A 27,348-nucleotide genomic window follows, 5' to 3' on the forward strand; every position below is an offset into this window, starting at 1 on the left:
GGATCTCTATTTCAAAATGGCCCTATTCGGGAATTTCAGATAAAGATTAACAGGGGAAAAAGAAATGTGTGTGCCATAGCCAAGTTGGAACCCTCCCTTACCCTTAACCTTTTACCCTTTGTTGACCGAATCTCTTTTTCATAACAGACCAGCTCAATATAACGCCAACCTCAAGAATAGTTTTCTTTCATGTGAGTGTGTTTAGTCTAAATGCAAAATGGATATACTGCCAGTTCCGTTCCTGGTCTGTGCCACTCTCACCAAAAAGGTGCTCTGCACGCCCACCGGCCTGGTGGATGAACCTCAGCAGGGAGGCCGGCATCTGGAGGCCCCGCACACGGGTGTTTCCTGCACCCCGCGCCCCTGTCTGCAGGCAGCTTTCCCGGGGCTGTTGCCCAATCGCAGGGCGAGGACAGAAGCTCTCGGGGCCTACAGTGAGTCACGTCACCCTCGAGCATGCCTAGGAGTCTCCCCTGATTAGGGGAGACCAGCGAGGGATTGCCACACGCAGATGACGTGTGGAAATGAAGCGTCTGCCGCTGAGGCCGTCCGTGTGGACAGCTGTTAGTTACTGTGGTTGCAGGATTTGGTAAGGCCAGCGTCACCTCCTACACTCTAGTTGTCCCTTTCTGATACGGACGTGTAGCCGAGAGCCCTTGTGTCACGCACTCATAAGGACGGAAAGGCCGCTTGACGAGGAGGCTCCGGGCACTAATATTGTATTCCACGCAGTCGGTGCTCAGTTAGAAAGAGCGTTTCCTGCTGGTGGGAAGCCCGTGGCCCCAGAGTCTGCCCTTGCAGCCCGTTCTTGGCTGCTGCCTGTGCTCCCAGGGCCCTCGGCTCATCCACACGCCACTCCGCGTCTTCTTGGACGACAAGAGCCTTGGGAAATCTTGTCGGTGTGTTGGGCAAGCGACCACGTTTAGACAAACCAAATGTATTTATTGCTGCAAGCCAGGGAAGGCTCTCCCAGAAGATCAACTTCTCCAACATATGCCTGGCAGAATCACATCCAGACTATAAAAAGCGTGGCCTCACGTTGGGGTAAAGGCCATCGAGTGTGACGGCCCACGTGCTGCCTATTTTTAGAATAAGGAGCAGAGTTTCCAGACATTTTGCTCCTCTGGGTAGGAACCAGGAGATGATCCATCGTTTCTCTGCTTTGAAATGTGAATCCGTCCAAGTCAGATCATTTCAGGTAAAACGGTAGAGCAGCGACTCAGAGTACAGGTTTTGTTCTTTATGAAGACTGTGCCTCGTGGAGGCCAGGGATGTCCTGCACCTGTCTTCAGCTCCTGAACCCGGTTTGGTCCTGACCCCCTTCCGGGTCTGAGGCTCAGCGGGTGGGTGCTAGACGGCTCCACTTTTCTGTCCACCTTGCGCTCCACAGACCAGATTCCAGACGTGGACTCCGGACGAGGCCTTCATTTGTGTGGGTTTGCTTGTTGTTGTTTGTTGTTGTTGTTCTTTTTACTTCCCTTGCAGAAAAAGCTTTGGACTTAGTGTTTTTTAACAAGGCATTTTAAAAGTGTCCGCTCTTCTTTCTTTCCGAAACATTATCTATCTTGTAAATTCACTTACAGGGATATACCAGAAGGACTTGGTCGTGTGAAATGTGCCTATGAACATCAGGCCTTGTCTCCTGAAACTCTGCTTTACTCCTTTTCTGTTTGTTCCCTTGTTTTTAGGACGTTTTATCACGATAGCTTCCCATGCAATTCAGTGAATACTGACAAATGAGTACGGCTGTGTAGTAACCACCAGAATCGCGATATGAACCGGGTCCATTCCCTCCCTCCATCCCCACCCCTGGCCGCCACTGCTCTGTTTCCCGCCCCTGGTTTTGCCTTCTCTAGAATGTCGTGTAAATCAGATGACAGCACAGTGTCCTATCAACAGGACGGGCGGGATGTGCTTCCCCCTCTTGGCGAAACGCCTCTGGATCCGTCCTCACCGCTGTGCACGTGACGCTAAGCGGTGGCCCGCTGTGTGAACGTACCAGTTGGTCCACTCATCAGCCAGTGGACATTCAGGTTGTTTCTGGGGTTTAGCTAAAATAAATCGAGCCACTGTGAACATTTACCTACAGGTCCTACAGTAAGCGTACGTTTAACTTTATAAGAAACCGCCCCCTTCTGCATCCGCAGCAGCGGGTTCCTCCACATCCTCTGCAGGATCCGCGTGGTGGTCTGCCTGTGTGACCCGGGGCCACAGTTGTCCTTACTGTGCACCTACCTGGTGGCTAGCGGAGCAGACCCACTTCTGTGCGCTTGGTTTCCATCTGCTCACCTTCTCTGAGCAAGCCTCTGTTCAGATCTCACTTGGGTTGTCTCTTATTCTTGGTTTCTGGGTGTCCTGTCTGTATTCTGGACAAAAATCATTTATCAGAAATATGTCCCCCAGTCTGCGGCCTGCTCCTCATTTCTTGACAGTATCTTTAAGATCAAACCTTTCAGGGTTTTCAACTTTTTTCTTATATGGTTCATGATCTTTGTGTCACATCTAGAAATGTTTGCCTAACCCAAAGTCACGAATACTCTTCCCTGTGTTTTCCTCTAGAAACACTAGAGTTTTAGCGCTTATGTTCAGGCCTACAACCCGTGTTGACCACACGTTTGTACGTGGAGCAAGGTAAGGGTCAGGGTCTGTTTCCTTACACGCCGATGTGTCCCCTTTGCCCAGATGCTGCTGCTACGGTCTGTACCAGATGAATCTGGAGAGCAGGAATCCCAAGGCCCGTATAATCCCTCCTCAGATAGGTGGGATCCTTAATCTGGAGTAGTACCGCGGGCAGGGCTGATGTTCTCCTATATTAAGTAAGAAACTCTAGACAAAAGGTGGCAGATTTAGCATGAGTTTCGTCCACTTCCCGTGGATTAGGCAGCTGCCCATGTTCGCTGATTGTTGCTGTGTAGGTTAAGCACCGTGCAAACACTTCCACATTATCATTAGCTTGGAACACGGTGTTCATTCATCCTGCCAGGGTCGTCACAAAAACTGCTCACAAATGGTAATGATTACCCTAAGAACAGTGGTTCATTCTAAATTGGTTTTTTGGATCCCGAAAAAGTAGTCCTTCCCAGCTTCTGGGCCGTTTTACGTATTTTCGAATGAGCTGGGACTGGAGCTGGAATCCCCAGAGGGTCATGGAGAAGGGCAGCATCGGAAGGGCCGGGAAGGCCTGGAACGCACTGCCAAAAGCCAAGGAAGGGAGGGGCTGCCCAGGGGACTGGAGAGGATATGGGGTGTCTGCGGGGGCCCGCTGCCCATAAAAGGCAAGACAGGAAAAGCAGACTTCAGAAAGAGAAGGGATTTCCTACTATTCACATGTTGGCCAGTAAGTCATGAAAAGCTTGTTCTTGTTCTACCAGGAAAATACTGTACTATAAATTAAAAATCCTGATGTTCAGTGAAGCGGGCTGTATCCTTGGAAACATTCCTCTTTGTCCGTCCCTGATGGAGGAAGCTCTTTTTACCCTCCTCCCCACTGTGACCTGGAAGGCTAATAAGCTATGGATGGAGACAGGCACCGCCTTGGAGTTGCGTGAGTGGGAGACGACCCTTGCCGGGCCCGGGTGATCATCAGTCCTGCTTCTGTATGTCAGGGTCCGAAAGTCCGGAGTCATTCCTCGTGTGCACATAGCTGGGGATATTCTACCTTTTCTCGGAAGTGAACACTCCACGTGCAGGAAAGCTCAGTAAGTGTCTCAGGGCTTGAAGTGCCTTCTGTCCACAGCCGTGGTATTTGAGCAATGTGGATTCAAGTCTGGACTCATTCCCTCCGCCTTTGCAGACTTCGGCTTCCAAGGCTGACCCCGGACCCCCCACATACTCCCGTAGTGCTTCCAAGAAGGGAGAGGTGAGAAGCAACCGTCCATCCTCCCAGGGATCAAAGTTTATCCTGGTCTGTTGCAGACAGGACCCAGAAAATTTAATTAGAAATAGTCCTTAACATACATAAATATTACATTTTCCTCTGCCTGATTGCAGGAGGAGGAACATTTCTTCTAAGATCCAACTTCATGCTTGAGATTTTTATTAAAAGATACCAGTCCTTCTATAAGAATGTCCGGAAAGGAGGAAGGGTGGTATCAGGCAGTGATCCTCACACTTTACTGCACAAAGTAACCTCCTGGGGGTTGTGTTCACTGCAGCTCAGGAGGGTCTGGCCCAAGCCTGAGTCTCTGCATTTCTCGCAGGCTCCCAGGTGGCGCTGATGCAGCTTGGGGATCGCCCGCTGCCATTACTCCCAGCGGTGTGTGATGGCAGATGGAAGGCTTGGGGATCGCCCACGCCCAGACCTGTGTGACCCTTGGCTCTTTGTGCGGGACCTTCCTGAGCCCCTGTGGTCTCCTCTCAGGTGGGGGTGGTGGTCAGTAGGCATGTGGCAGGGGGGTAAAATGAGATAAGCATTTTTTTAAGACCTGTAACAGTGCTTCACCCCGGAAGATACATAATTAAATGGTGCTTATCTTTGTCCTGTTTCCCAGCAAGGAACACATGGGTATGAATCAGACTGGTGGGCAGGGGTCACAGTACATGGTTTCTCCTTTCCACGGTGTCTGCTGGCTTTTGACAAACATTTTGTGGAAATACTTGTATCAAGTAGATTGCAAGAATCTTAGGAGCTTTAGAGATTTGTGCAAAGTTATTCAAACTAGAGTCCTACACTTCCTGGGGTAATTTTTGTTTTTAACATCACTTCTAACAGAAGGAAGGGAAGAGATGGAAGTAGGTTTTCTGACTGTGACTTTTCCACTCAGGATGGAAGTCGATGGTCATTTTAGCAGAAAGGAAGGTCCTTTTCGTTCCTTGGTCATTCCAGCCGCTCTTTACAAACACACTAGGTGCCCTGGCGGGCAGGATATCCTCGGGGAACTCTCAGGCCTGATGACTGTAACAGGCATAGCAAGGTCCTTGACCTTGACGTCAATGCCCGTTTAGCCACAGCCGCACAGGGTGTGTCCTGCGGGCAAGAGTGAGGGTCCAGTCCCCGGGGACGAAGGTCGAATTCAGACTCTTCCTGGCCCTTCCCCAGGGCGGAAGCTGGGTGGAATTTGCGAAATGTTCCGTCTGTGAGAAGCTCAAGATAATCTCTTCAGAATGACACCATCTTCACACCCACTGCGATGGCTATAATTTTGAAAAATGGAAAAAAGCAAGTGCCAGCAAGGACGTGGTGAAATTTGGAACCTTCGCACGTTGCTGCTGGGAATGCACACCGTGCGACCCCTGTGGAAACCAGCAAGGCAGGGCCTCCAAAAGGTGAAACAGAATTGCCAGAAGGTGCAGCAATTCCCTTCCCAAGTTTATACCCCGAGGAGCTGAGAACAGGTGCTCCAGAAATAACTGTGCGTGCGTATCCACCGCGGTACTGTCCACAGCAACCCTCAGGTGCAAACACCCTCAATGTCCGTCAACGGACCAGTGGACAAACTGTGGTCATCCGTCCACTGAATGAAAGCGAATGCAGCACGGGGAGGTGCTCCCACACGGAAGAACCTCAGAAAAGTTGTGTTAAGTAGAAGAAGCCAGGCACCAAAGGCCACATACCCTACCTGTGACTCCACGTACTGGAAGTACCCAGAGTGGATAGAGCCCATCAACACCGAGAGCAGGTGCCAGTCTGCCTGGGGACCAGGGGCTGGGTGGGGTAGGGGCAGTGGGGAGTGACTGCTTGGTGGGTACGGGGCTGCCTTTTGGGGTGATAGAGATGTTTTAGAACCAGACAGAGCTGGTGGATAGAGATCATTGTGAATGTGCTGGGAGCCCCTTAAAATGGCTAGTCTTATGGGAACTTCACAGTGACAGCATGCTCCAGAAAAGGAAAGACTGGTTTTATTCCCAAAGCCAGACTTCCCATCCAAGAAACAAAGGCTAAAGAGAAGTTCACTGACAATGACAGGAAAGTGAGTACATGATGTCGCTATCACTTTTCCCAGCAAAGGGAATCAAGGAAAAAGTTAACGAGTGCACAAGGAGAATGTGGGTTTTCATCTCGAAGACACATGAATTCCGCTTTGGTTGAGAGCAGATGCCCCCTCCCAGTTGTCTGCATACGATAATCCCCCCAGATGGAGATGAAGTTTGCACAGTAACAAGGACGGTGCTAAGGAACAACACTTTATCCCCCAAAGGCTGCTTATGTAAACACTGACAAGCTACAAGCCTCACCATGATTAGGGGCATTTGAAGGCTTAGGGGTGGACTTCATCATCACAAGACAGTGATAGTCTAACAGCTGCAAACAGACCTGAGCACAACTGGGGGAAATCCATAAAAATGGGATTCAAAGCCTGTTTTGTCCCCAAACTTTCAGCAAATGTAGCATGCAGAGGCCCCTGAGCACTAGCCTAGGATGAGCCTAGGATTTGTGTTTCCAAGGTCGGGCTGCCCACCTTCCAGCACAACCCTCCTCAAGGAGGAGGGGACAAACAAGGGGCCATGGCCCCCTTTTACCACGTTCTTCGAAGATGTGAAATACCCCAGCTTCACCACTATGTACGATACTTGTGCTCAGACTGAGTATTTGGTGATTTCTGCCTTGACTGGACCCTCTGGAACACGTGGAGGGTACAGCAGGAGAACCCACCGATTCCAAAACTGACCTTGGCCCAGAGGGAGACCTACGGAGACTTCCCATAACTCCCCTTTGTTGGAGGAGGCAGGGATCCCAAGCTTTGGGGTAGATCGCATCCATCAACTCTACCTTAATCTCCATCCGTATCTTCCACCCCAGAGAAATTCCTCTCCGCTTCCCCGCGCCTGGGCCCCGCATCCGAAAGGAGTGGGCAGTGTAGGAAGGGTACCGAAACTCAGAGGTGAGAGCCCCACGCCCCTCAGCCAGGTGAATAATAGTCCGGGGCATGGATGGACCCCGTTGTGTTTACCCCTCGTCCTCCAGCAAGCGCTGTGCTTCCGCCCCTTGGCTCTTGTGGAAGACGCCGCGGTGAACACGGGTGTACAAATACCGGTTCGTGTTTCTGCCTTCAGCTCGTTTGAGTATTACCCCCGAAGTGGAATTGCTGGACCGTAGGGCAGTTCTCTGTTTCATTCATAGAGGAACTGCTACGTGCTCCCCATCGGCTGCAGCATTCCGCATTCCCACGCACAGGGCTCGGGGCTCCGACTTTTCCACATCCTTGCCTGCTCAGCATTTTGTCTTTTTTTAATAACAGCCGTCCGTGGCCAATGGCTATGGGCCTAGATCTTTATAGGCTCCAGGAACCTGTAATTCTGCTCTGCGTGTGCGAGTAGTGTGCGTGTAGACCGGGGAGAAGACCAAATCACTTGGACATCTGGGGATCATTGTGATACCTGATGCAGGACACAGTTCTATGCTGGTCACGTGCATCATAGTGAGATGGAGACAGAATCTTAGACATTTGCTTGGAGTTTTCTTTTTAACTGAAAACACTCTTTTAAAAAAGCCAAGTAGGTTGATTCCTTCATCCCGATCCAATACTAGCATTTTGCAATAACATCACTTTAGTCTGGGGTGACTTTTTCTCACATTTAACATGCTTTTTTCTTTTTCAACTCTAGGACTTGTCTTAGCCAGAAATCACTCTGTTGCAACTCTGACAGGAGGTGGAAGTGGACATAGAATGTTCTCGGAGTGTTGTAGCTCTTTGAGAATGAAAAGTGTGGTTTCAAAGGCAGCCCGATGGAAAATGCACGTCTGGAGTGACCGATGGTGACTGAACTCTGTTATTTCTGCAGGGCCAGCCCGGGCCAGTGGGCCCCCAGGGGTACACCGGGCCCCCAGGCCTGCAGGGGTTCCCAGGACTACAGGGCCGCAAAGGTGACAAGGGCGAGCGGGGCTCTCCCGGGACCATCGGACCGAAAGGAGACGTGGTACGGTGACTGCTGGGCCTCCCTCCACTTTTGTGACGGGCGGTGGGCGTCCCGGCCTTCGGTAAGTTCGTCCACCTTCTTTACAGGGAGCGAGAGGTGTTTCTGGATTCCCTGGCGCCGACGGAATTCCCGTGAGTGTGTTCTATGGTTGGGATATTAAAACGTGGTATGCACGCTAAGCAATAGGTTTAGGACTTACAGAAACGCCTCTGACCAGGCCTCCTGTTCTGTTTACCCCACGAGCCTGGCAGGCTGTATGCGCGTAATTTTGCCCCGGAGTCCAGTCAAATATCGGACAGATTATTTCCTTTGCAAACGTTCCTCTGGACTTGGCTTCAGCATCCAAGCTCCTTTGCCGAAGCCAGACATTGTTTTGTATAAAAAGCTAGACTGTTGCTCAGATATGCTCAATGGGAGCCAGCCTCGAAATTTCACTGGAACCTGCAGACAGAGCAGCACGGCTGAGAACACGGATGTGATGAAGCCCTACCGAACATTCATGCAGTCTTCCAAATTCTCTGAAGTCAAATCCACACAGAAACAAGAAGACAAGATAGGCTTCGTCCATGAGAAAATCTCCAAATGCAATAAAATGTGTTTTTCTAACCCAGTTTACTTTACTCCTTGTGGCATACAAAAATAAACAGAGCAGCCTGACTCCCAGCCTCCTTCACAAGGACCCGCGAGGAGATTTCCCAGGGTCCACTTCCTGCAGATCCTGGCTGTGGGGATAGATGTGTTTATCACACACGCAGCCGCCCCCTGCTGAAAGTCTGAGGACATCTGCTTCAGGAGCCGTATGCACATGTCTGGGCCCTTAGTCCACACACCGTGTCCCGCGTCACTGTGTTAACATGCACACATGCACGCGTGCACACACACACACACACACACACACTCCCGAGGCCGCTGCCTCGTAGGAGAGCGAGGGAAGGAGGGCGTGAGAGCCATCCCAGAGAGGGAGAGCTTGTCCTTCAGAGCCTGAGCCACACATCCAGGAGAAGGAAGCTCCCGGAGCTAGAGAGAGGAAGACCCCGTGTCACCTGGATGGGGGCTCATGCTCACCAGTCACAACACACAGCTGTGACCAAGTAAGGAGGTCACTTTCCCATTAGTCAGAATCTTGAGAAATTGGCAGAGGTGAAGAATCCGTAGCTTTCCAGGGGTAAACAAGGAGAGTATTTTCCTACTCAAACCAAATCGCCCATTTTTAAACTGCTTCTTTGAGCTCTTAGGGCCACCCATCCGTTTTGTCTTCTGGAAGTTGAAATCTGAGTTTAAATGGAGTGATCTCATGGAAAAATATTGTAACTCACCTGAATCATATTTCAATTTGTTTTTCCACTTCATAATCGTTTAATATGAGGAGCAAATAGTTTACAAGTTAGAGAGGAAGTATCGTCACATGAGGGAGTGATCGCTCGAGTGAGCACGGATCCAGCAGGTTTCTGCAGAATCTCCAGGCTGCTCAAGACAGCCTCACTTGCTAGCCACAGGGCTCTGGAACAGCAAACCTGAGCTGAAGGGCCACCTGCCACCTCGAAGCAGCTCAGGAATGTGATGTCGAAGGACCGGGCTAATTTTAGCTGTTTAGAAGTCAGACATAAAATGTGATATGCCGTCAGATCTTAGAGGTATATCTAATTAGATGCTGAACCAATAGGAGCGGTCAGCTCAATATAACTAAAATTTTTCTTTGAAGAACAATCTCAAACTAACGTCAATTGGAGCACAATTTCAAATGAGTTCGATCGATTCTAAGAGGGCAAGAAGGACCAGCAGCAGACAGATAAATCAGGAGAAGAGTGAAGAACTCAGTTTAAGGAAAGCATCATAGAATACCACAGATCATGAGCAGAACACCTACTGAGCTTGTTTTCTCCAGCCGAATTTGAAGGATCAGCTTTCATACCGTGTGATATAACAGGGTGGTTGGGATGTCTCTTGTCCCCCAAGACAGCTGACTGGAAGTCTGCTATATCTCTTCTCATCTGATGGCGCTAGTTAAAGCAATGGCTTTGGATATCTAAAGCAAAGAGATGTACATCCAAAGAAAAATGCTACTTTTCTCGTCCTGTTTCTTAATATCATTCAGGGTCCTGGCCCTCGGTGTAGGATTTGTTCATTTATCTTGAAATGTCCCAAATTTCTCAAAGTAAATCTAAAAGGCATCCAACATGGCCTCAAAAAATCACTCTGGAATATACGTTTGGTCTGCTGTCAACAAAATCAAAATTTTAAAGAAGCTAATACGATAGCATATATCTGAGCATCTGCTGTGGGAAGAAATAGCACAATAAACTGTGGGTTACTAGCCCAGCCCCTGGATGTCGCAGGAACCAGACGAATGCAGGTGGGACACCCACAGACTCAGCCTGACTGTCTCCCATCATTCAAAAGACATTTGATCATATTGCCTTCCCTCCACCACCATCTCAGAACATCTGACTTGCTTTCTGTTCGAGTTTAAAATCGAAAACAGAGTGTTCCCCCGAGAAAGCAAATGAGAGGAAGTCAGTTCTTCTGCAGAGGGTGCAGTCACATGAAATCCCTCCCGGGGTGCATGAATCTTCCCCGTGTAGGATGTGGCTCAGTCAGACTCACGCTCTGGAGCTCAGTTGGGCACGACATATAGAGGCACCCCGTTGTCCTTGCAGGACCTGGCTGCTTCTAGAATGTTTTCTAGAATTTCGAAGTTGACCATGACCTGCCCCTGCTAAGACAGACCTTCCACTAGACCAAAGACAATTTACTTCTTCACCAGAGCCCCTGGGAAACAGAACTTTGTCTGGAAGGCTTTCTCCTGCTTAGAACTGTGCCCGTGTGCCCCTGTTTACTTAATCTTCCATTCCTTCATCTGCTCGTTCCAGGTTATCTTTTCCCATGGGTTCACGCAGGATGGGAAGATACAGAGCTGTTTTATCACACTGCTCATGAGAACCACAAGTGTGTGTGCTGGAAGGCTCACTTGCTTTTCTCGTCCCAGGGACACCCCGGGCAAGGTGGGCCCAGAGGACCGCCCGGTTATGACGGCTGCAACGGAACCAGAGGAGACGTAGGCCGGCAGGGACCCGTTGGCCCCGAGGGGTTCCTCGGCCCGCCCGTGAGTACCAGCATGCGCGGGCCGACCAGCGGTTAGCTCTGGAAGCTAGCCGGCTGGCACTTGTCAGCAGAGGCCTGGAGGACGTCATGTGCCTCCCGCCGGCCCATCCAGAAGGCCCTTTTAGAAACTGTCCCAGAGAGACTTTCTAAGGAGCGCAGGTTGTCTCCTGCGGACCCCACGGCCAGGGCGAGTGGGCGGGCATGCTCTACCTGCTTCTCGCACCCCCAGGAAGGTCGCTCCCCTGTCCTCAGCGGGCGGTCAGGATGAAGGAGATGGTCCTGCAGACATCTCGGTGTGATTTTCCTGGGTCCAAAGAACTTCGTTCTCCTTATTCATTCTGCAAACGAAATAGAAAATAATGGGCTTGATTTATATTGTGCAATCTTACCAGTGTCACCGCATTCTCCACGGGCCGCATTTCAAGTGACAGTGAGTAACAGTAATAGCAAAACTCAAATAAAAAGGCTTAAAGCTTGACAGAATGCCCCGTGAGTCACCGTCTCGTTAGATTCTAAAATCCTCTGTGATGTGAGAAACATTCTCCAGCCCTGACAGGTAGAAGTGAGCTCTTTTTAATGGAAGATGTTCTCGTATTCATCTATTTTGTAGACCGTTTCCAGGTCTATGCAAAAAATCTTGAAATGGTTTTCAGGACTATATTACGACCCTCATACCCTCTAAGTATTGCAAAGTCGGGGTTATATCAATATCTTACTTGGTAGGAGAACGTTTTTAAGGTTGGGGAAGAGCAATCGTGCATTCTTCCCCGTGTTTCCTGCGAAGCTAGTGGATTTCTCGCCCCCGCCTTGCAGGTCTTCCTTCCTTGGCTGTCTTTTTGGTGTGGTTCCACTTCTTAACAAGGACCATCACTTTCTGGTCTGCTCTAATATCATGAAACTTTCATTATCAATAAATTTGTCCATTCCTGGGAGCCTGGGTGGCTCCGTCGTTAAGCGTCTGCCTTCGGCTCAGGTCATGGTCCCAGGGTCCTGGGATCGAGTCCCACGTCCGGCTCCCTGCTCGGCGGGAAGCCTGCTTCTCCCTCTCCCACTCCCTCTGCTTGTGTTTCCTCTCTCGCTGTCTCCCTCTCTGTTAAAAAATAAATAAAAAATCTTTAAAAAAATATATGTCCATTACTTTAAAATACTGATATTTTTAAAGGTTTCATTTATTTGAGAGAGCGAGAGTGCGAGCACAAGCAGGGGGAGCAGCAGTCAGAGGGAGAAGCAGGCTCCGCACTGAGCAGGGAGCCCGACGCGGGGCTTGATCCCAGGACCCTGGGATCATGACCTGAGCCGAAGGCAGACGCTTGACTGCCTGCGCCACCCGGGCGTCCCCAAAATACTGATTTTATCAGCAGGCATCAAAAGGCATTTATGCACATATGTATGTGCATACGCACCACGTACATTTGTCACGATTCCAGTTTAAGAGAATGACCCAGTATCTCTCCCAAAAATGGTGCTTCGGGGCATGTGTTAATATTTTTAACACCTTAATGCCAAAGAAAAGACAAAAACATGATTACGCAGAAAAATGACGTGTTGGTATCCCAAAGGATTAGTTTACTGAGCATTTGGTTGGGGTTTATGAAACTAACGTAAGTCCTATAAAATATTTCCATTTTAACTTTGAAGGAAGATACTCTTCGGTAAATGTAAAAGTGCAAGTCTCACCTTTGTGGCCAAATGTAGTGACTGGTGTCCAGAATAACCTAAATAAGCGATAGACATTGCCCATAAAAGTCAATATTTAATCACCCAGGTGACCACAGCTGCACTGAATGTTAACAGGTGTTTCTTTGTTTTCTGTCTCCCGCATGCACGCTACCGTAGGGGCCCCAAGGACCCAAAGGAGAGAAAGGCGAGCCGTATGCGCTATCCAGTGTGGACCGCGACAGATACAGGGTATGTTCGCTAGATACGGGACTCGAGACTAAGCATTCAGTGTAAACTCCTGATTAATGACGGTGCTTTCCAAGTATGGCTGAGTTGTGAGGATGCGAGAATGGGGGACGCCTGGGGTGGCGGAACCACCCAACACCATGATGAAGTTAAAAATCATCGCTATCCCATTGGGGTGATATTCAACTGTGGGTGCACACCTTTCCCATATTCACAATGCCCCAGATAGGAGGTAACATTACCAAGTCCCTGGTTGTGATAAAATGTAACTAGATCTAAAGATTTCGTTAAAAACCAGAATCCTTAACATTATGTCTTCTCAACTAGGGTGAACCCGGAGATCCTGGCTTGGTTGGTTTCCAGGTAAGTTCCGTTTTTATTAGAGAATGTTCCAAGCAGAATTTTAAGAACTCAGGACTCCAAATACCAGTCTACCCTTCTTAATGGCCTACTCTTGCTGCCCGTCCTTAGGGCCCCCCTGGCCGTCCTGGGCCTATAGGACAGATGGGTCCGGTTGGAGCTCCGGGAAGACCAGTAAGTACCACTCTTGGACCTCTGTGGAGGCGTCCTCTAGAGAGCCAGCTTCTTCGGTGTTGATGCGGGTAGAAGCTTCAGGATACAGCTGGGATGCTTGTGGTCACTGTAGAAAGTGTCCAGACAAAACAGGTCATCCTTTGCGTACATTTTGGTACTATTAAGGATGAAAAATGAGGACTTGAAATTTGTGGGCACCAGATCACCACCAACCATGTCAAATTTTGACTTGCTGCTGGCTGGGCGCCCCTCCAGTCACACAGAAGCTCTCTCAGCCCCACACCCAGCCCACCAACCAGGGGCCTGTTATCCCTGGGCAAAGCAGATCATAGTGCAGTCGGTGAAGAAGGAGGTAGTGGGCTCTGCCCAGGCGTGCCCATCATCACAAGTGAGGTATTAGACATCAGTGAACAAAATGGCCCTAGTGCCCCACCTGAGTGGCGGTCTACGGGTGTTCCCTACCCTTGCAACTTGAATGACCAAGTGAGTTGCAACAGGACAAATGCTGGGTGACGGAGGGCTTGCTGCAAGGAAAGAAAGATCCGGAAAGAAGAGGCCACATCCCCCACTGCCCAACGGCCCGGAGCCAAACCGCCCCCACCGGGTCTCTGCCTCTCCTTCCCCAGAAGTTTAGCCCTAAGACGGGCCTTGAACAACATTAGGAGAGATTTGTCTCCAGGTGGAGAGAGACCTTCTTGCAGAAAGCCGTTGAGATGAGGATTATGTGGTCACAGGCTCTTTGCCTTCCTACTGCACACCGTTGTCGGCTTGCTCACGGCACGCATAGCAGTGGTGAGGCGGGTATTCTTCGCAGACACGGTTCAGGGAAATCCGCAACAACGGCCAGACCTGCCGTGTCCCGAGCTGACTGGACAGCTGCAGGTTCTGCAGCCTCATCCTAAGTGCCGTGTTGACACTGAAGGCTTTGCAGAAAGATAGCGATGTTTGCGGATGGACTTCCAACTGTGCAGTTGGGGCCTGTAGATTAATTCTGTTCACGAACATTTGCTGACCCACCAGCAAAACGTGCTAGACGGTGTCCCGAGGGGAGCCCCGGGGGGGGGGGTTGGGAGAAGCGGTCTCTGCAGTGACAGGACCTGGGCCCTTGCAAGGGGTCTGAGCGAGCCAGAGTAGGACGCGGGTGAAGTCCAAAGTCTGAACTCAGGAAAGCACACCCAGAGCAGCTGTCCACGGCCCGCCAGCAAGTTCTGAGAGCCGGGCCTGACCCGGCCTTCCGCCTCCAGGCTTTCCTCCCCACCCAGACAGATGTACCAGAAACCTCTATGCATGCTACACAGGCTTTACACAGGCTTCTGAACATGCAGGAGATGGCTTTCCCAGAGCTTTCTAGCAGATGTTATCTGGGCCCTGGGATAAAGAAAACAGTTTACAAATTTCTTTGTCTTTGTGCAGGGCCCGCCTGGACCCCCTGGACCAAAAGGGCAGCCAGTAAGTGGGTTATGGGGGTGGGGCCAGGGTGGCCCGGGGGGCGGTGCTCGCATACTTGTGCATACCCTTCTTGACCGTAGAACTACTTGGGGGACAACAGCGTGTTATTTATTTCCTGATGAGAACAATTTTGTAGGTTTTTAGGACTTAATGTTATAAATGCCAAAGATGAATCCAGAGGTACCCCTGCAGTAGTTGGCACATCGCCTAGGTGGATACAGTGAATGATTTGTTGTCTGCAAATCACATAACGCCAGCCATTGTATGAAAATCGCACTGATGGACATTTGATTGGAAATGCAGATGCAGGAGCAGCTCGCGTTTGTGTGAATGCACAGGAAGGGACAAAATGTGACTATATCCGTGTGGGGCAACCAGTGACATCCTTCTTACCCAGATGTGACCAGGCTGTTTGTGCCTGAGGGTGACGTCGTCAGCCTCTGGGGATACAGTCAGGGATTTTCAAGTCAAGCTTGAGCCCAGAGCTGTGCTGTTTCCATCAGAGAAAGGTTATTAAGTTGGATGGAGCACAGGAAAGTAGGTGGCTTGTCAGAACCTGTAGACAGAACTAGGGTTCAGTGTCACCGGGGTGAGCTGGGTAACTGTGCAAGACCAACAGCAGGAGTGTGTGATCAAGACGCGACACGCATCAGAACTGCTGGGCTGCCCTTACCAACGTTGAAAGACCATCCCGTGGGCCCGCACATTCCCATGTCTGCCCCACGGAAACCTCATCTCTGTGACCTCCAGGGGACCTTGGCCGCCACCACCCCCCGGGGCCCCCAGGCCCACCCCCCTGCTCCCATCACCTCTAACATGGCTTCCGGCTGGGGCTGGAGCTCATTAAGCCTGCTGCCCCCACCACTGGGCTCCCCACTGTCTTGTAGCCACAAGCAGGGTGGGAAAGGCTCAGAGCCAAGAGAAGCGGATGTAGGACGGGGCGGCTAAGCCCCAGGGTCGCCTCAGATCCCCATTTGGCTGCAACACAAACAGCCCTCACCCTCTGCCAGGTCACTTCCTGGGGACTCGGACAACCAGCTCACGGGGCAGAGGGACGGCAGGGGCCCCAGCAAATCGCATTCTGATCTAGCCTGGCTGCATTTCTGTGCTTTGATTTCAGCTCCCAGCCAGGTGGGAAAGGAGCAAAAAAGCAAAAGTTAATTAAAGGCTTTGTTTTTATTTTTGGAGAATATCTGGGTATGGGAGGGGGCGGGCGGGACACTGCCAAGAGAAAGACCAGATAGGGCCCCACGTGGTCCTTTGTCACGGCGGGACTCTGGAGACCCTGGGGGGGAAGCAGAGTTGTTTGCAGGCCAAAGAGAGGAGCATGATTTCTATAATCTGTGTTAGTGTGGAGGGCAGCTTCTTGTCGGGCTTGCCCTGGGCTTCAGGGCACGTCTGTTCTCTAACATACGTCCACCCCCCTCATGAATCTGCTGAGTCCTTGCTAAGTCGGGGCCCAGCCCAGAGAATCACCATCCCCTAAAATCATTAAAAGGATCGAAGTGTTTGTGAAGTTAGGATTATCTTACCAAAATGAGAAAAGGCGGAGCAGAAGGGACACTGAATCATGATCCTCGGATACGGGAGATGGCTGCTTCCTGGGTCTTTCGGGCTGGACTTGAAGACACGCTCTGAGACCATCATGTCTGCAGATGACAGGTGTCCGAACGAGTCCACGGGACCCGGGAGCAGGTCTGAGCTCTGCCACTCACCTGCGGTGAGGACACAAGCTCCCACCGCCCGTGGCGTCCACGTTCATCGTGCGGCCGGGGGCTCGACAGTCGCAGAGCACTAGCTCATACAGCAAGTGCAGAATTATTGACTCAGCCAACATCCCGATCCTCGGGATGGTTGAACAACAAACTAAAATATTCTCCAATGTTAGCCCACTATTTTCGAGGTTTTGCTTCGAGTATAAAGTACAGATTTCTCAAAAGCACACGTGTATTAAAGAATAGCGCATCGTGTTTCTGCTCCCCATTGTTTTCATCACTCAGACCTAATCTCGGGGAATGCACAGAAGGCGCTGGGAGGTGCTGCTTTCTGCCACCCCACGTGACCCCAGCCTGCCCCGGTTCACATAACGTGACACCTGTTACGTGGTCTATATGTGGAACTCACAAAAGGAAGGACATTCGCTTTCTTTTGTGTCAGATAGCTTCGGGGAGGGGACTCTGGAATATTCTGCAAGGATAGTTGTTCAGTATGCTGCAAGCAGATCTTACGTTTCTTTTTCTTAAAAAAAAAATTATTTCACTGTGATGAATGACTTTTAAAAACTTAGAAAAATCATTTCTCTTTTAGGGCAACAGAGGACTTGGCTTTTATGGAGAAAAGGGTGAAAAGGTAAGGAAACCTAAGAGATTAAAGCGGAGGCCTGCTTAGCAATTAAGAAATAAATCATTTTAACGACAGTTTTCCATGCGGTTGTCTTGGCCATTTGCATAGGAAATCATCACTGTAAAGTGCCGGGCTGTGGAAAAGGCTCCGATTATAGTGACGGGTCGCTAAGACGGTGAGAGCCCGCAGTGTAGGTTAGCCCCGGCCAGACCTCCGACACAGACATGACCTCGGCTGTCTGCAGCACCCACAGAGTAGGGCATTGCCCCGGGGTGTCCCAACGTGGCGGCTGAGGCGGGAGCCAGAGGCCAACACGGAGCCTGCGCAGGGACCAGACGGCCTGCCCCGGCCGGGCGAGCAGGCGAGCAGGAAGGCCGCGTGGGTGTCTGTAATCCCCTGCGCTGCCAACAGGCAGAGACCGTGGGCCTTCGCGAGCATCACTTGAGGCCACGTGTGTGACAAGCTCAGCAGGCAAAGCCTCACCAACACATAACCCGTCACATTCACCACAAAACCTCCGGCCCACCGTGAAATACCTTTGTTCTGTGGCCTCGCTGTTTGCAGATTTTCATTTTGTTTTCCACTGTGCTTTTTGATGGGACAGCACACTGAGTGGGATCCAGTACTTCTCAGGTCTGAAGAGAAAGACTTTTTCTTTGTGTTAATAACATAGAAAAAAACTTAAAAAGCAAAACATTGAAACATCCAAACACATAAAGATGTAAACACCTGTTCAATGAAATATGACAACGTAGTAAAAGAACATAAAAAGAAGAAAAATCTGGGAAGAAATCATGAACGGAAGGGAGAGTAGGCACGTCAGGCGGAATGTAAATGAAGTGAATGTCTGTAGTCTCTAGAGTTGATTCAAATATTAATAAGAAAATATCAAGGCCCCGACAGGTAAGGGGAAGGTGAGCAAGTGGTTCCAGGCATTTTTGTAGATGTAATGTTGGCGGACTCACAGGGCAGCCCTGCAAGTCCCTCCTTCTGCGGCTGATACATCCTATCCCTTATCTCCTGCTCACGCTCGGTGACATCCGGGCTCAACTTTGTATCATGTAGTTTACATGTGGAAATACCAAAGGAGGTGAGCATATGGTGCAGGAACCCTGCCTAATAATGCTGCAAGCTGATAGACTTCACCATCTGTGCATCACATGAAAAGTGTTTCTTGCTAATGATGAAAATGCCAAAAAACACTCTCCCACAGCCTCTAGCTGTGCCTTAAGTGGAAGGAAGATTAAACATTTCACTTCATTTTTAGCCATATTTTACAAAAAGAACAAAAGGGCTTGGGATGCTATTACTATTTACACATAGTAATTCTGTTTGAATAAGGCAAATGCTCTTTTTTTAAATGAAATTACTGTAATATCAAAAAAATGTAGTAGTTTGTACACATTTTTTGGCTTTTTAAAAAAAATGAATTGATGTCTTGTTTTACAAATTTTCCGTATTTATCAGGAGAAAATTCTTATCGCCTTATCCTTACCAACCATGTAACAAGCCTCATAGCTTTCCAACAGAGCTACTTGCCAAACAATTTTTTGTTTATTAAACCATGCTGAAACAAACAATAACAACTAAACATCAGCATTTACTTAAAATTTTAAGAATGAGGACTTCTGATTGGCCGGAACCAAGATACTATATTACCTGTATGCATTCCCAAAGTCTAGACACTTGATACGTTCAATCATACCTTCTTCCAAAATCAGTGAACCAATTACTCCTTTTCTGATATTCATTGTACATTTATCAACTCAGTTCATCTTGTCCTTGTGTCTACTGTAGAAGGGAACTCTATCTGTTAAAACGTAGGGAGTATCATTGTTTACATGCTGCGGACACGTATATGTGCAAGTTGTAATGTATTCTGTGTTGTAGGTTTATTATTTAATTTCACCACTTCATCACTTCTGTACAGTGGCCAAGCAGATACCTCAAACTCCAGCATTTACGTTAAGTGCATTTGTACATTTTAGGCCACTGGATCCAGATTTTATATTGGCAGTGACTGAGGGCAAAAGCAATATATTGTAACAGAATGTATAAATATTTTTGATAAAACAGTCTATATTTTATAAAAACTGTTATAACACTAAAGCTGTACCTCAAAAATCTCAAAAATAATTTGATCAAATACTTCTTACAACTTTTCGGAGGATCCATTTGTGGCTTTTTTAATGCTCTTATAGGAAAGTCTTTTGGCAAAAGCCATGACTCTTCCACTTGCCTGGAGTTTTTTGGGTTTTTTGTTGTTGTTAGTTTCTGCATTCCTTTCCTCCTAGTCTGTGACTTCACTGTTTTTCCTTAGTTCAATAATAACATCCTTGATTCTGTGCTGAGCGTGTTAGGGTCATCATATCTCAGGAATAGCAAGTTGTTAACTAACCATACTGAATTAACCACTTAATCACAATGATCTCATGTCTTAAAAATTGTTCAAATTTAAATTCTATGAGAAACAGAAAAGCACATTGAAAGTTTATAAATATTTCAGCCTTGACAAAAAAGGCCAACTGAAGAAGCTTGAGCTATTTTGTTTATTGAAGATGCTACTTTTTATAATATAAAAATACTCTTAACTGGTGAAACAGTGGTGAAACTAGGGTGGTCTTTCATTTCTTAGGCTTTTCTTATACCTTGGCCCCAATCTTGGAAAGCATTAGAGTAATACATTAATATGAAGAGATTTAGCCCCTTGTGGAGAAATTCTTCATAAGGAGGTAACTCCACAGAAGCAAATGCAACCCAAACTCGTGAACAACCTAAACACCTTTTCTGAATAAATTATAAATGATTATGAATGCAGGAGACACACATAATTTTGCATTGTGATCATTTTATTTTATACCGTGATTATAACGTTACAAAGTTGATGTACTTGTGGTAAACAATATGCAAAAATAGAAATAGCAGTTTGTGGTGGTGCTTTTATTCACACTCAAGAGTGTCTTTCCAATTTAAAGATAACTGTTTTTGCTAAACCATTCACAGGGCGACATGGGACTGCCGGGACCCAATGGGATTCCATCAGACACCCACCATGCCATCATCGGACCCATGAAGGAAATGTTCCACCCAGATCAATATAAGGTAAAGAGGCTTCAGCAAAACTGACTATATTCCCAATAGAACTAAAATAAGGAGAAGAGGGAAATAAAAGGAACTTTCTTCGATCTTTTTAAAACAATCACAGAGCCAGAGAGTCCTCACCATCCAACTGCTACATCGTGGAGGAAAACACTGCCCACAATCACACGGGTGCACCCGTCTCTTATCTTCAAAAGTTGTGACAAATTTGAGACAATACGAGAATTCATGAAGCAATCTCGAATATGTATGCAGGCCCCTGTGCAGGCGTAGGTTAGTGGTCAGAGCATAATTCAAAGCCAGGATATGGAACTATTTGAGCAAAATGTTGTATTTGGCAAAATAAACCTAGTTTTACTCTTTGCTGACATGGAGCATTGTTGTGGGTGTTTTTGCATCAAAGTCAGTTTTCTGACTTTTATCATTCCATTAATATTTTGTCTGATAAAAAGTATAGTCTTGGAGTCTAAAACACCCCACTTTACCACTCATTTGCTCAGACAGGCCACTGAACCATCGCAAGTAAGTGTTCCAGCGCCCTTGTGCCTAATGAAGACGATAACGCCACCCTCGTATTGCTGCGGAGTGGAGACCACAGTGGAAACCCCAGATTAGGTCGGGCACAGACAGTGCCTGGGAACCAAAGTGAAAACCCCAAACGTAGAATCTAATTCCGGCTCTCAAGTATCCGTCCGGATGGGGATTGGGTGCACGGCCGTGGGTGGGAGAAGGCAGGCCTCAGGGAGCTGTGCCTGACTTAAGAGCCACCTGACCATGGACAGAAGTGGCTTGGGCGGTGGCGGGTGTGAGGCGGAATGCAGGGAAAATTCGTCAGGAGCAGGCGGTCATGAGCCAGCTGTGTTTAGAGCAGGACACCCCTGGACAACCAGGCAGGAGGGGGGCCCTATCCAGTCATAGGTGGGATCCAGGCGGAACTCTGGCTCCTGATGGTGCCCCGACCATCAGCCAGGTATCCAGTCTCAGGATGGGCGCCAGGGGTGGATCGAGGCCAGAGCAGGTTGAATCGATGTGAGGTGCTCAAGCTTGCACCTCACATTTCCTTCATCTTCTGCAACCAGGATGGGCTGGGGCCGGGGCCCGGCCAGCCTGCGGGAGGCTGCCGCAGGGGGATGGGGATCCTGGGCACTGTCCCAGCAGAGATGGGGAAAGGAACCCAGTTGGTCACTACGTTTTTTCATATAAATGAAAGATCTTTCAGATCATATAAAATTAACACTGCTTTCCAAATAAAGTCTCTTTTGCTTGGGATTTTCGTACATTCCAAATGTGTCTTTTTCTCAGAGGACCCTCCTAAGAATATCTTATTCAGACAAATATTCTGGTCAGGGGCTGTGTGCTCCAACACAGCACGTCCGGTCTGCCTGCCGCTGGGGGTCGGGGGGAGACCCAGCGACCCCACACAGAGAAGACAGGCAGCCTCACAATTGTGTGAAACATAATATACGTGATTTAATGGCTAATGTGAAGATCCAGAAGAAATCACACCTTTTTTCTCTTGAATTCTGAAGCTGCAAAATGTAGGAGTTGTTTATTCTGATGCATTTATAATCATTGTTTACGGTTTCACTAAATACTCCTGGGGACCACAACAAACCCTGATCCATCGTTTCCATTCTTGAATTAACGGCCGGCCTTACATTTCATTGTCTTCACAGGGTGAAAAGGGGAGCGATGGGGAGCCGGGAGTAAAAGTAAGTTGAGCAGTCTCTCCTCACTGGGGGGCCCCCAGCTCTCAATGTCCCCAGGCGCTCTGGCGGCATCCACCTGATGCTCCGAGCACGCTTTGCTGCCTCCTTTCAGAAAACGGTTTTAGACTGTCTTCCCTTTTGCATCACAAACACCAGTTAATCAACATTTCCTGGGGTTCGGGCACGGAACCTCAGTGCGTCCAGAGCACAGGTGTGGGGCTCAAGGCCCCGGCAGGTGTGGCGGCAGCTTCCATTCCGGGGCCAGCGCATCGTTGCCCTGCCGTCTCGTCCTTGTCACGCCTGCCCCGTGTTCCCAGCCCTCCTGGCGTCACTGGCTACGTGACGACGCCGGTGGGGTCCGGGACTGACGATAATCCAGGCCTCCTGGCTGACTCTCTGTGACCCTGGGTTACGCCGCGGTGGTCCGGGGGCCCTGGGAGGCAGGCTGGCCAGTGGGGGGGCTGGAACCCCCAAGCGGGGGAAGCGTGACCGGCCGGCCGCCTGATGTCTCTGTTCTCTCCTAGGGCATATCCTTGAAGGGAGAAGAAGGAGTCATGGGTTTTCTGGGCCCACGGGTAAGCCTTGCATTCTGTGACTGCGGTTTGTTCGGTGTGTGTTTTAAGCAGACTGCATTTTTCAGAGCAGTTTTGGGTTCCCCGTGAGGTTGAGGTAAAGGTACAGAGATGTTGCATATGCCCTCCCTCCCCCCCACCTCACACAGCCTCCCCCCTCCCAGCAGCCCGACCAGAGTGGCCCCCAGGGACTGCTGTCTGAGACTGTGCCCCCCCCATTGGAGGAAGGCGGGAGCAGAACAGAGACCTCACTGCTTCTGTCAGGGAGGCTAACTGAACCTGTGCGGACAACCTTGTGGACTTGCTCCAACACAAGAACTTGATTCTTGTTTCCCTGAGAGTCCAACAGAAGTGTCCCTAGCAGGACGGGGGGCGGGGGTGGAGTGTCAGGGGAGTGTCTCCCCCAAGGAGATTCAGCACCTGTGGCTCCCATGCCCGAGGGCACACCCCCTCCTTCAGAGTGTGGCCTGAAATGACACCTGCCACTCCTGCCCTCCCTCCGTCGGCCAGACCTTGGTCACCTGCCCACCGAGCTGGGAAGCGTGGCCAGCGCCGTGGCCAGAACGGAGAAGGTGGCCTGGTGGTGACTCTCTGGTAGGCACTACCACTAAAAAGACGTGTGTTAGAATCTTCGAAAATAAGAAGAGACTCCTGAGGAAGTTGGAGTGCAGGCCTTGCTCTGTCTCCACTGGTCGAACCACAACGTCCTTACCGACTTCTCCATATTTCCTTAAGGGGCAGATATGATGCATTCCGTGAAAGTGTCGCTAAAACGATCCACCTCCTTTAGAAAATAAAAAGAATCTCCAGATGGCTTTGCTATTTCATAGTAAAGTGTTTTATGTTAGCCCGCATCAGGTGCCGGAACCGTGCCTTCCGGAAAATGTGGCTGCATGTTCTGAGCTGGGGCTCCTCTTTTCTGTTCCATCCAGGGTGCTGCTGGCTTCGATGGTGAAAAAGGTTCTCCGGGACAAAAAGTAAGTTGGATGCATGAAACACGATGTGCTCCGGGGCTGACACATCTTACGAAGGTCAAACACTATGAAGACTGTGCTATCCCAGGGAAAGAAACTGTCCCCCAGAAAAACACATTTAAAACCCTGCGTACATCATCCTTCCTCCCAGATCATTCGCGATGCCGGAGTCAAACACTCACCTTTGCAAACCAGCGCGTTGGTTCTGTCGTTTGGCAGCAGCCCCTGCGTCACTGTGCACCACTCGTGGGAAAGTTGCCGATGTGGTGGCCGAGTGTCTACCTGCGTTTTTCATATGTTGATCTCACACATTCTGACGCTGTATCTTCGGTGATGACCCGATTAGTTATTTTCATTCTGTGTTCTGTGGACAGATCTTTGGCAGTTTTTTAAAAGGAATTGTTAGGTGAGAAATGTGTTCTGAATCTGGGTCAGACTTAGGATTGTCTGAGCGCTTGGTCGTCTGAGAGGGTACGTGTAGAAATAGTTCTCTTAGGGAGTAATGAGGTTCCCCTCATTTACTGTTCCTGGTGATCCTCCTTCCCATTGTGGGAGCCAGCGCCCTCCCAGCTCTGTGGGCATCGTTTCGGATGCCCGCGAGGCCCTGGAAGACATGCATCTGCACCTGCATGTAATTGCATGGCGAGTAGTGCACCTCTACCACTCCGCCATCTGGTATTTTCGGCACCGTTCTTGAAGATGACCCCACGCGAGCGTGTACACGTCCACGTAGTTCTGTGCGGCTTGTGAGGCAGCAGGACGGGGATGCGACGTGTGTGCTCAGGACCCTCGCCAGGCCTCCCGCCGCTTGCCGTGTGCAACCATCACACCGTCCTCGTTACGGCGCATGCCTCTCGGGGCCCATGGGCTCACGTGTCCCTCATTCAGGCCTGCTGCGTGCCTGGAAATAGACTTTAAAAATCGACTCAGCCTCTGAATCAGGACTCTGTTGAATCCTGCTCATGGCTCCATCGCCGGCTGGTGGTGGGACTTTAGGGGAACCAGAAGGATGTGGGGCTCACCCGTGTCCCGCGGGGAGCTCCCCCTTGTCTATCTGGGGACCGCAGATGGCGTTGGCCTCCCAGCCTTGGTTTCCAACCTTGCTGACTCTAGGCACAGCCCTGCGAGCCCTCTGCATGGGCTCTGACCACTCGCAATGGGACCAGCCTTGATTCCTTCCTGCAGCCTTGGCGGGTCTTCTTCCTGTTCCTGACGTTTTATCCCAAACTCGGGCCCGGGAGCTGACACCAGGGTTTCCCTAATGACACCCGTCTTCTCATGACATTAGGAACTGGTAGGGGTGTCCCCAAGGGCAGGGTACCTGGAGGACAGCTGTGCAGGCTGTACCCCAACCAAGGCCAGAAAGCTAAATCCCAGTGTTAAGGATTTCAGTAATCAAGTGAAGGGACAGAGGACTAAGCAAACATGAGCATCTGTAAGTAATCTGTCTCCACCCACCAACATAACTGAGTGCTGTTGCTCATATTTTCATTGCTGGCCATGTGCTAGTGAAATGACAATTATGATTTTTGTCTACACCGAACACTAACGAGTTATAGGCTCTTAAAGAGCAGTTGGACACGGCGGCCCCCTGGAACTCATTGTTTCTGTGAGACAAGGTGCTCGGCAGACACCACCTGGGGCCTCTCCCTGCTGTGGCCAGATGGGAGGACCGAAGACCCACGGCCTCCAGGGGAGGACGGGGACACTTCCGGCCAAGCAGGACGTCTCTGTGGGGAGACAGTTTACTCGACTGTACAAATAAGAAACGCCTGGGACACACACGAATGGCGAGTCACCTGCTTGTGAGCCCGCACGGCATCTCAGACGTGACCGCTGGGCGTCCCCCTCCTGGACACGTTGCCGGTATTCCTGGCCGGCTGTCCAGTCACTAATCCAGTCCCCAGATGACTCCTTCTTGACCACGCACCCCTTGCTTCCCCCGCCCTTGTTGTCATGTCTGCACCTAGAAACACAGAGAACCCGGTAGCTGCCAGGGGTCTCAGATGAGCCACGAGTGCGAGTTTTCCCCTTTACGCTGCTGAGTCGTGCCTAATACTTGGCCCACCCCCACCCCCCGTCCATTCCCCTGCTGCTGAGAACTCGCGGGGAAACCTCTAGGTCATTGTGTTGGCTTTGGGGGTGACAGCCTCTCAGCGAGAGGACCCCTGAGCGCTTCAGTTGTGCCCTTTCTCCTCTCGGTTTTCCGGAATAGCCGGTTCATTCCAAACCGCTCAAACTTCAGAAGTGTTGGTGCTGTTTTGGCGCCTTCGACACGGGGGGGTGAGCATGTTGTGCAGAGGGGGTGGGGCTGCTCGGTGATGACGTCACACCCAGCAGATGACGCTCGGGCCACAGGGCAACAGGCACGTTTGGGGCGTCCCGCGCCGTGTCCGGGCTGGATTGTTATGCTGGGCGCACGCACAGCTCAGACCGAGCGCCTCGCTGCCCGCTCCCGTGTCTGGCAAGCTCCTTGCGGGACTCCTGGCCTATCTGACAGCTGGCCTCAAAGGAGATCCATTTAGCGTCAGAGACATTTGCCTTCACTTCTGAATCTGCAGCTCCACCTAGTGTAAAAGGAAACCAGTCTGTCCGCATCAAAGGCCCGCCACGAAAAAGGACATTACGGCCGTCCGTGTTCATCCCAGACAGCAGGACTTCCAGCATATGTGCTCTGGCGTTTCACAGTAACCCGTGAAATAATCAGAGTGGCACCTGGCACTGGCACATGGTCTTTAGCAAGAGGGAATGAATTTCTAGATTTTGTAAAAAGCTTTACGGTATATCTCCAGCCATGATGCGCTCATGAGGGTAAGCATTCTCCTTCAGTAAACACTCAAGGGAATTAGAAGGCAGTACTTTGCCCTTTTTAAATGAAGAGAAAAACTCTAAGAAGTGTTAATGCTTCTGTTTGGCGTTAACTAAAAGTTTTCAAAGCCCACCTTGGGGGAAGGTTTAAGGTCAGTGATGTGGGGCCTCCGGACCTCCTGAAGGACTCAGTGGGAAGGACACAGCAGCCTCTGAACAATTCCTGCCCAGAAGGTGAACCTGAGCCCAGTGAAGCCCGTAGATCTGGCGGCCACTCGAGAGGAAGTACGCGGGACCGAGGAGCCTCACGGTGCCACGAGGAAGAAACGGACCGCTCCCACCACAGGGCCGTGCAGCGCCAAAGGCCCGGTGTCTCCAACGTCGGTGGAAACGTTACTGAGAGAGAGGATGAAACTATGGTGAATTGTGACACTTAGAGACCTGTCAGCCAAGTGTCATCTTTGGACTTTGTTTGGATCCTGATTTAGACAAATCCACTTTAAAAAAAAAAATTTTTTTTTGAGACCCAAATCAGGGAAAATTGGGCGCGGAGTGGGTAGTAGGTGATTTTAATGAATGGGGAGTGTTATTAGACATAATATTGGTATTGTGGTCACTTCTTTAAATCCTGTTAGAGGTACGAATAAGCACTGAGCCTCTTTCTTTCAGGGGAGCGGAGGACTGGATGGTTATCAAGGCCCCGACGGGCCCCCAGGACCCAAGGTGAGCTCCGTCTTCCTTTGCCTGGCGTTCGGATCACCTGCCAATCACCCTGTTGGAGGGGGCACCCTCCATCCTGCGTGATACACGATAAGCCAGCACACGACACCCAGCCCTGGACAGATGCGATGGACACGGATTTATTAGTCACATGTGTCAAGGCCTCACAATGCTGCGTGCCACGCCGGGGCGTTTGGAAGTCACAGCCCCGGGGGGGTGGGGAGCTGTGGGGCTGTGGGAGCAGGCTTCTTAGGAACCAGAGGGGGACACCCCCTG

At 50.1% G+C, this 27,348-nt stretch overlaps 1 protein-coding gene across 2 annotated transcripts in view; it reads left to right on the forward strand.

Moving 5' to 3' along the window:
• Positions 1-27,348, forward strand: part of COL4A2 (collagen type IV alpha 2 chain) — a 168,537-nt gene that overhangs the window by 101,701 nt on the left and 39,488 nt on the right. For both annotated transcript variants that reach the window (XM_073887417.1, XM_025874778.2), the window contains exons 5-17: positions 7,723-7,857; positions 7,944-7,988; positions 10,844-10,960; positions 12,796-12,867; positions 13,192-13,227; positions 13,336-13,398; positions 14,812-14,847; positions 17,155-17,196; positions 20,194-20,292; positions 21,966-22,001; positions 22,523-22,573; positions 23,503-23,547; positions 27,022-27,075. In XM_073887417.1, the coding sequence (XP_073743518.1) occupies positions 7,723-7,857; positions 7,944-7,988; positions 10,844-10,960; positions 12,796-12,867; positions 13,192-13,227; positions 13,336-13,398; positions 14,812-14,847; positions 17,155-17,196; positions 20,194-20,292; positions 21,966-22,001; positions 22,523-22,573; positions 23,503-23,547; positions 27,022-27,075 (831 nt within the window). The remainder of the gene's footprint in view (positions 1-7,722; positions 7,858-7,943; positions 7,989-10,843; positions 10,961-12,795; positions 12,868-13,191; positions 13,228-13,335; positions 13,399-14,811; positions 14,848-17,154; positions 17,197-20,193; positions 20,293-21,965; positions 22,002-22,522; positions 22,574-23,502; positions 23,548-27,021; positions 27,076-27,348) is intronic.

Source organism: Callorhinus ursinus, unplaced genomic scaffold, assembly GCF_003265705.2.
Source record: "Callorhinus ursinus isolate GAN/ISIS: 27379988/994484 unplaced genomic scaffold, GSC_fseal_2.0 scaffold79, whole genome shotgun sequence".
Classification (NCBI taxonomy): Eukaryota; Metazoa; Chordata; class Mammalia; order Carnivora; family Otariidae; genus Callorhinus; species Callorhinus ursinus.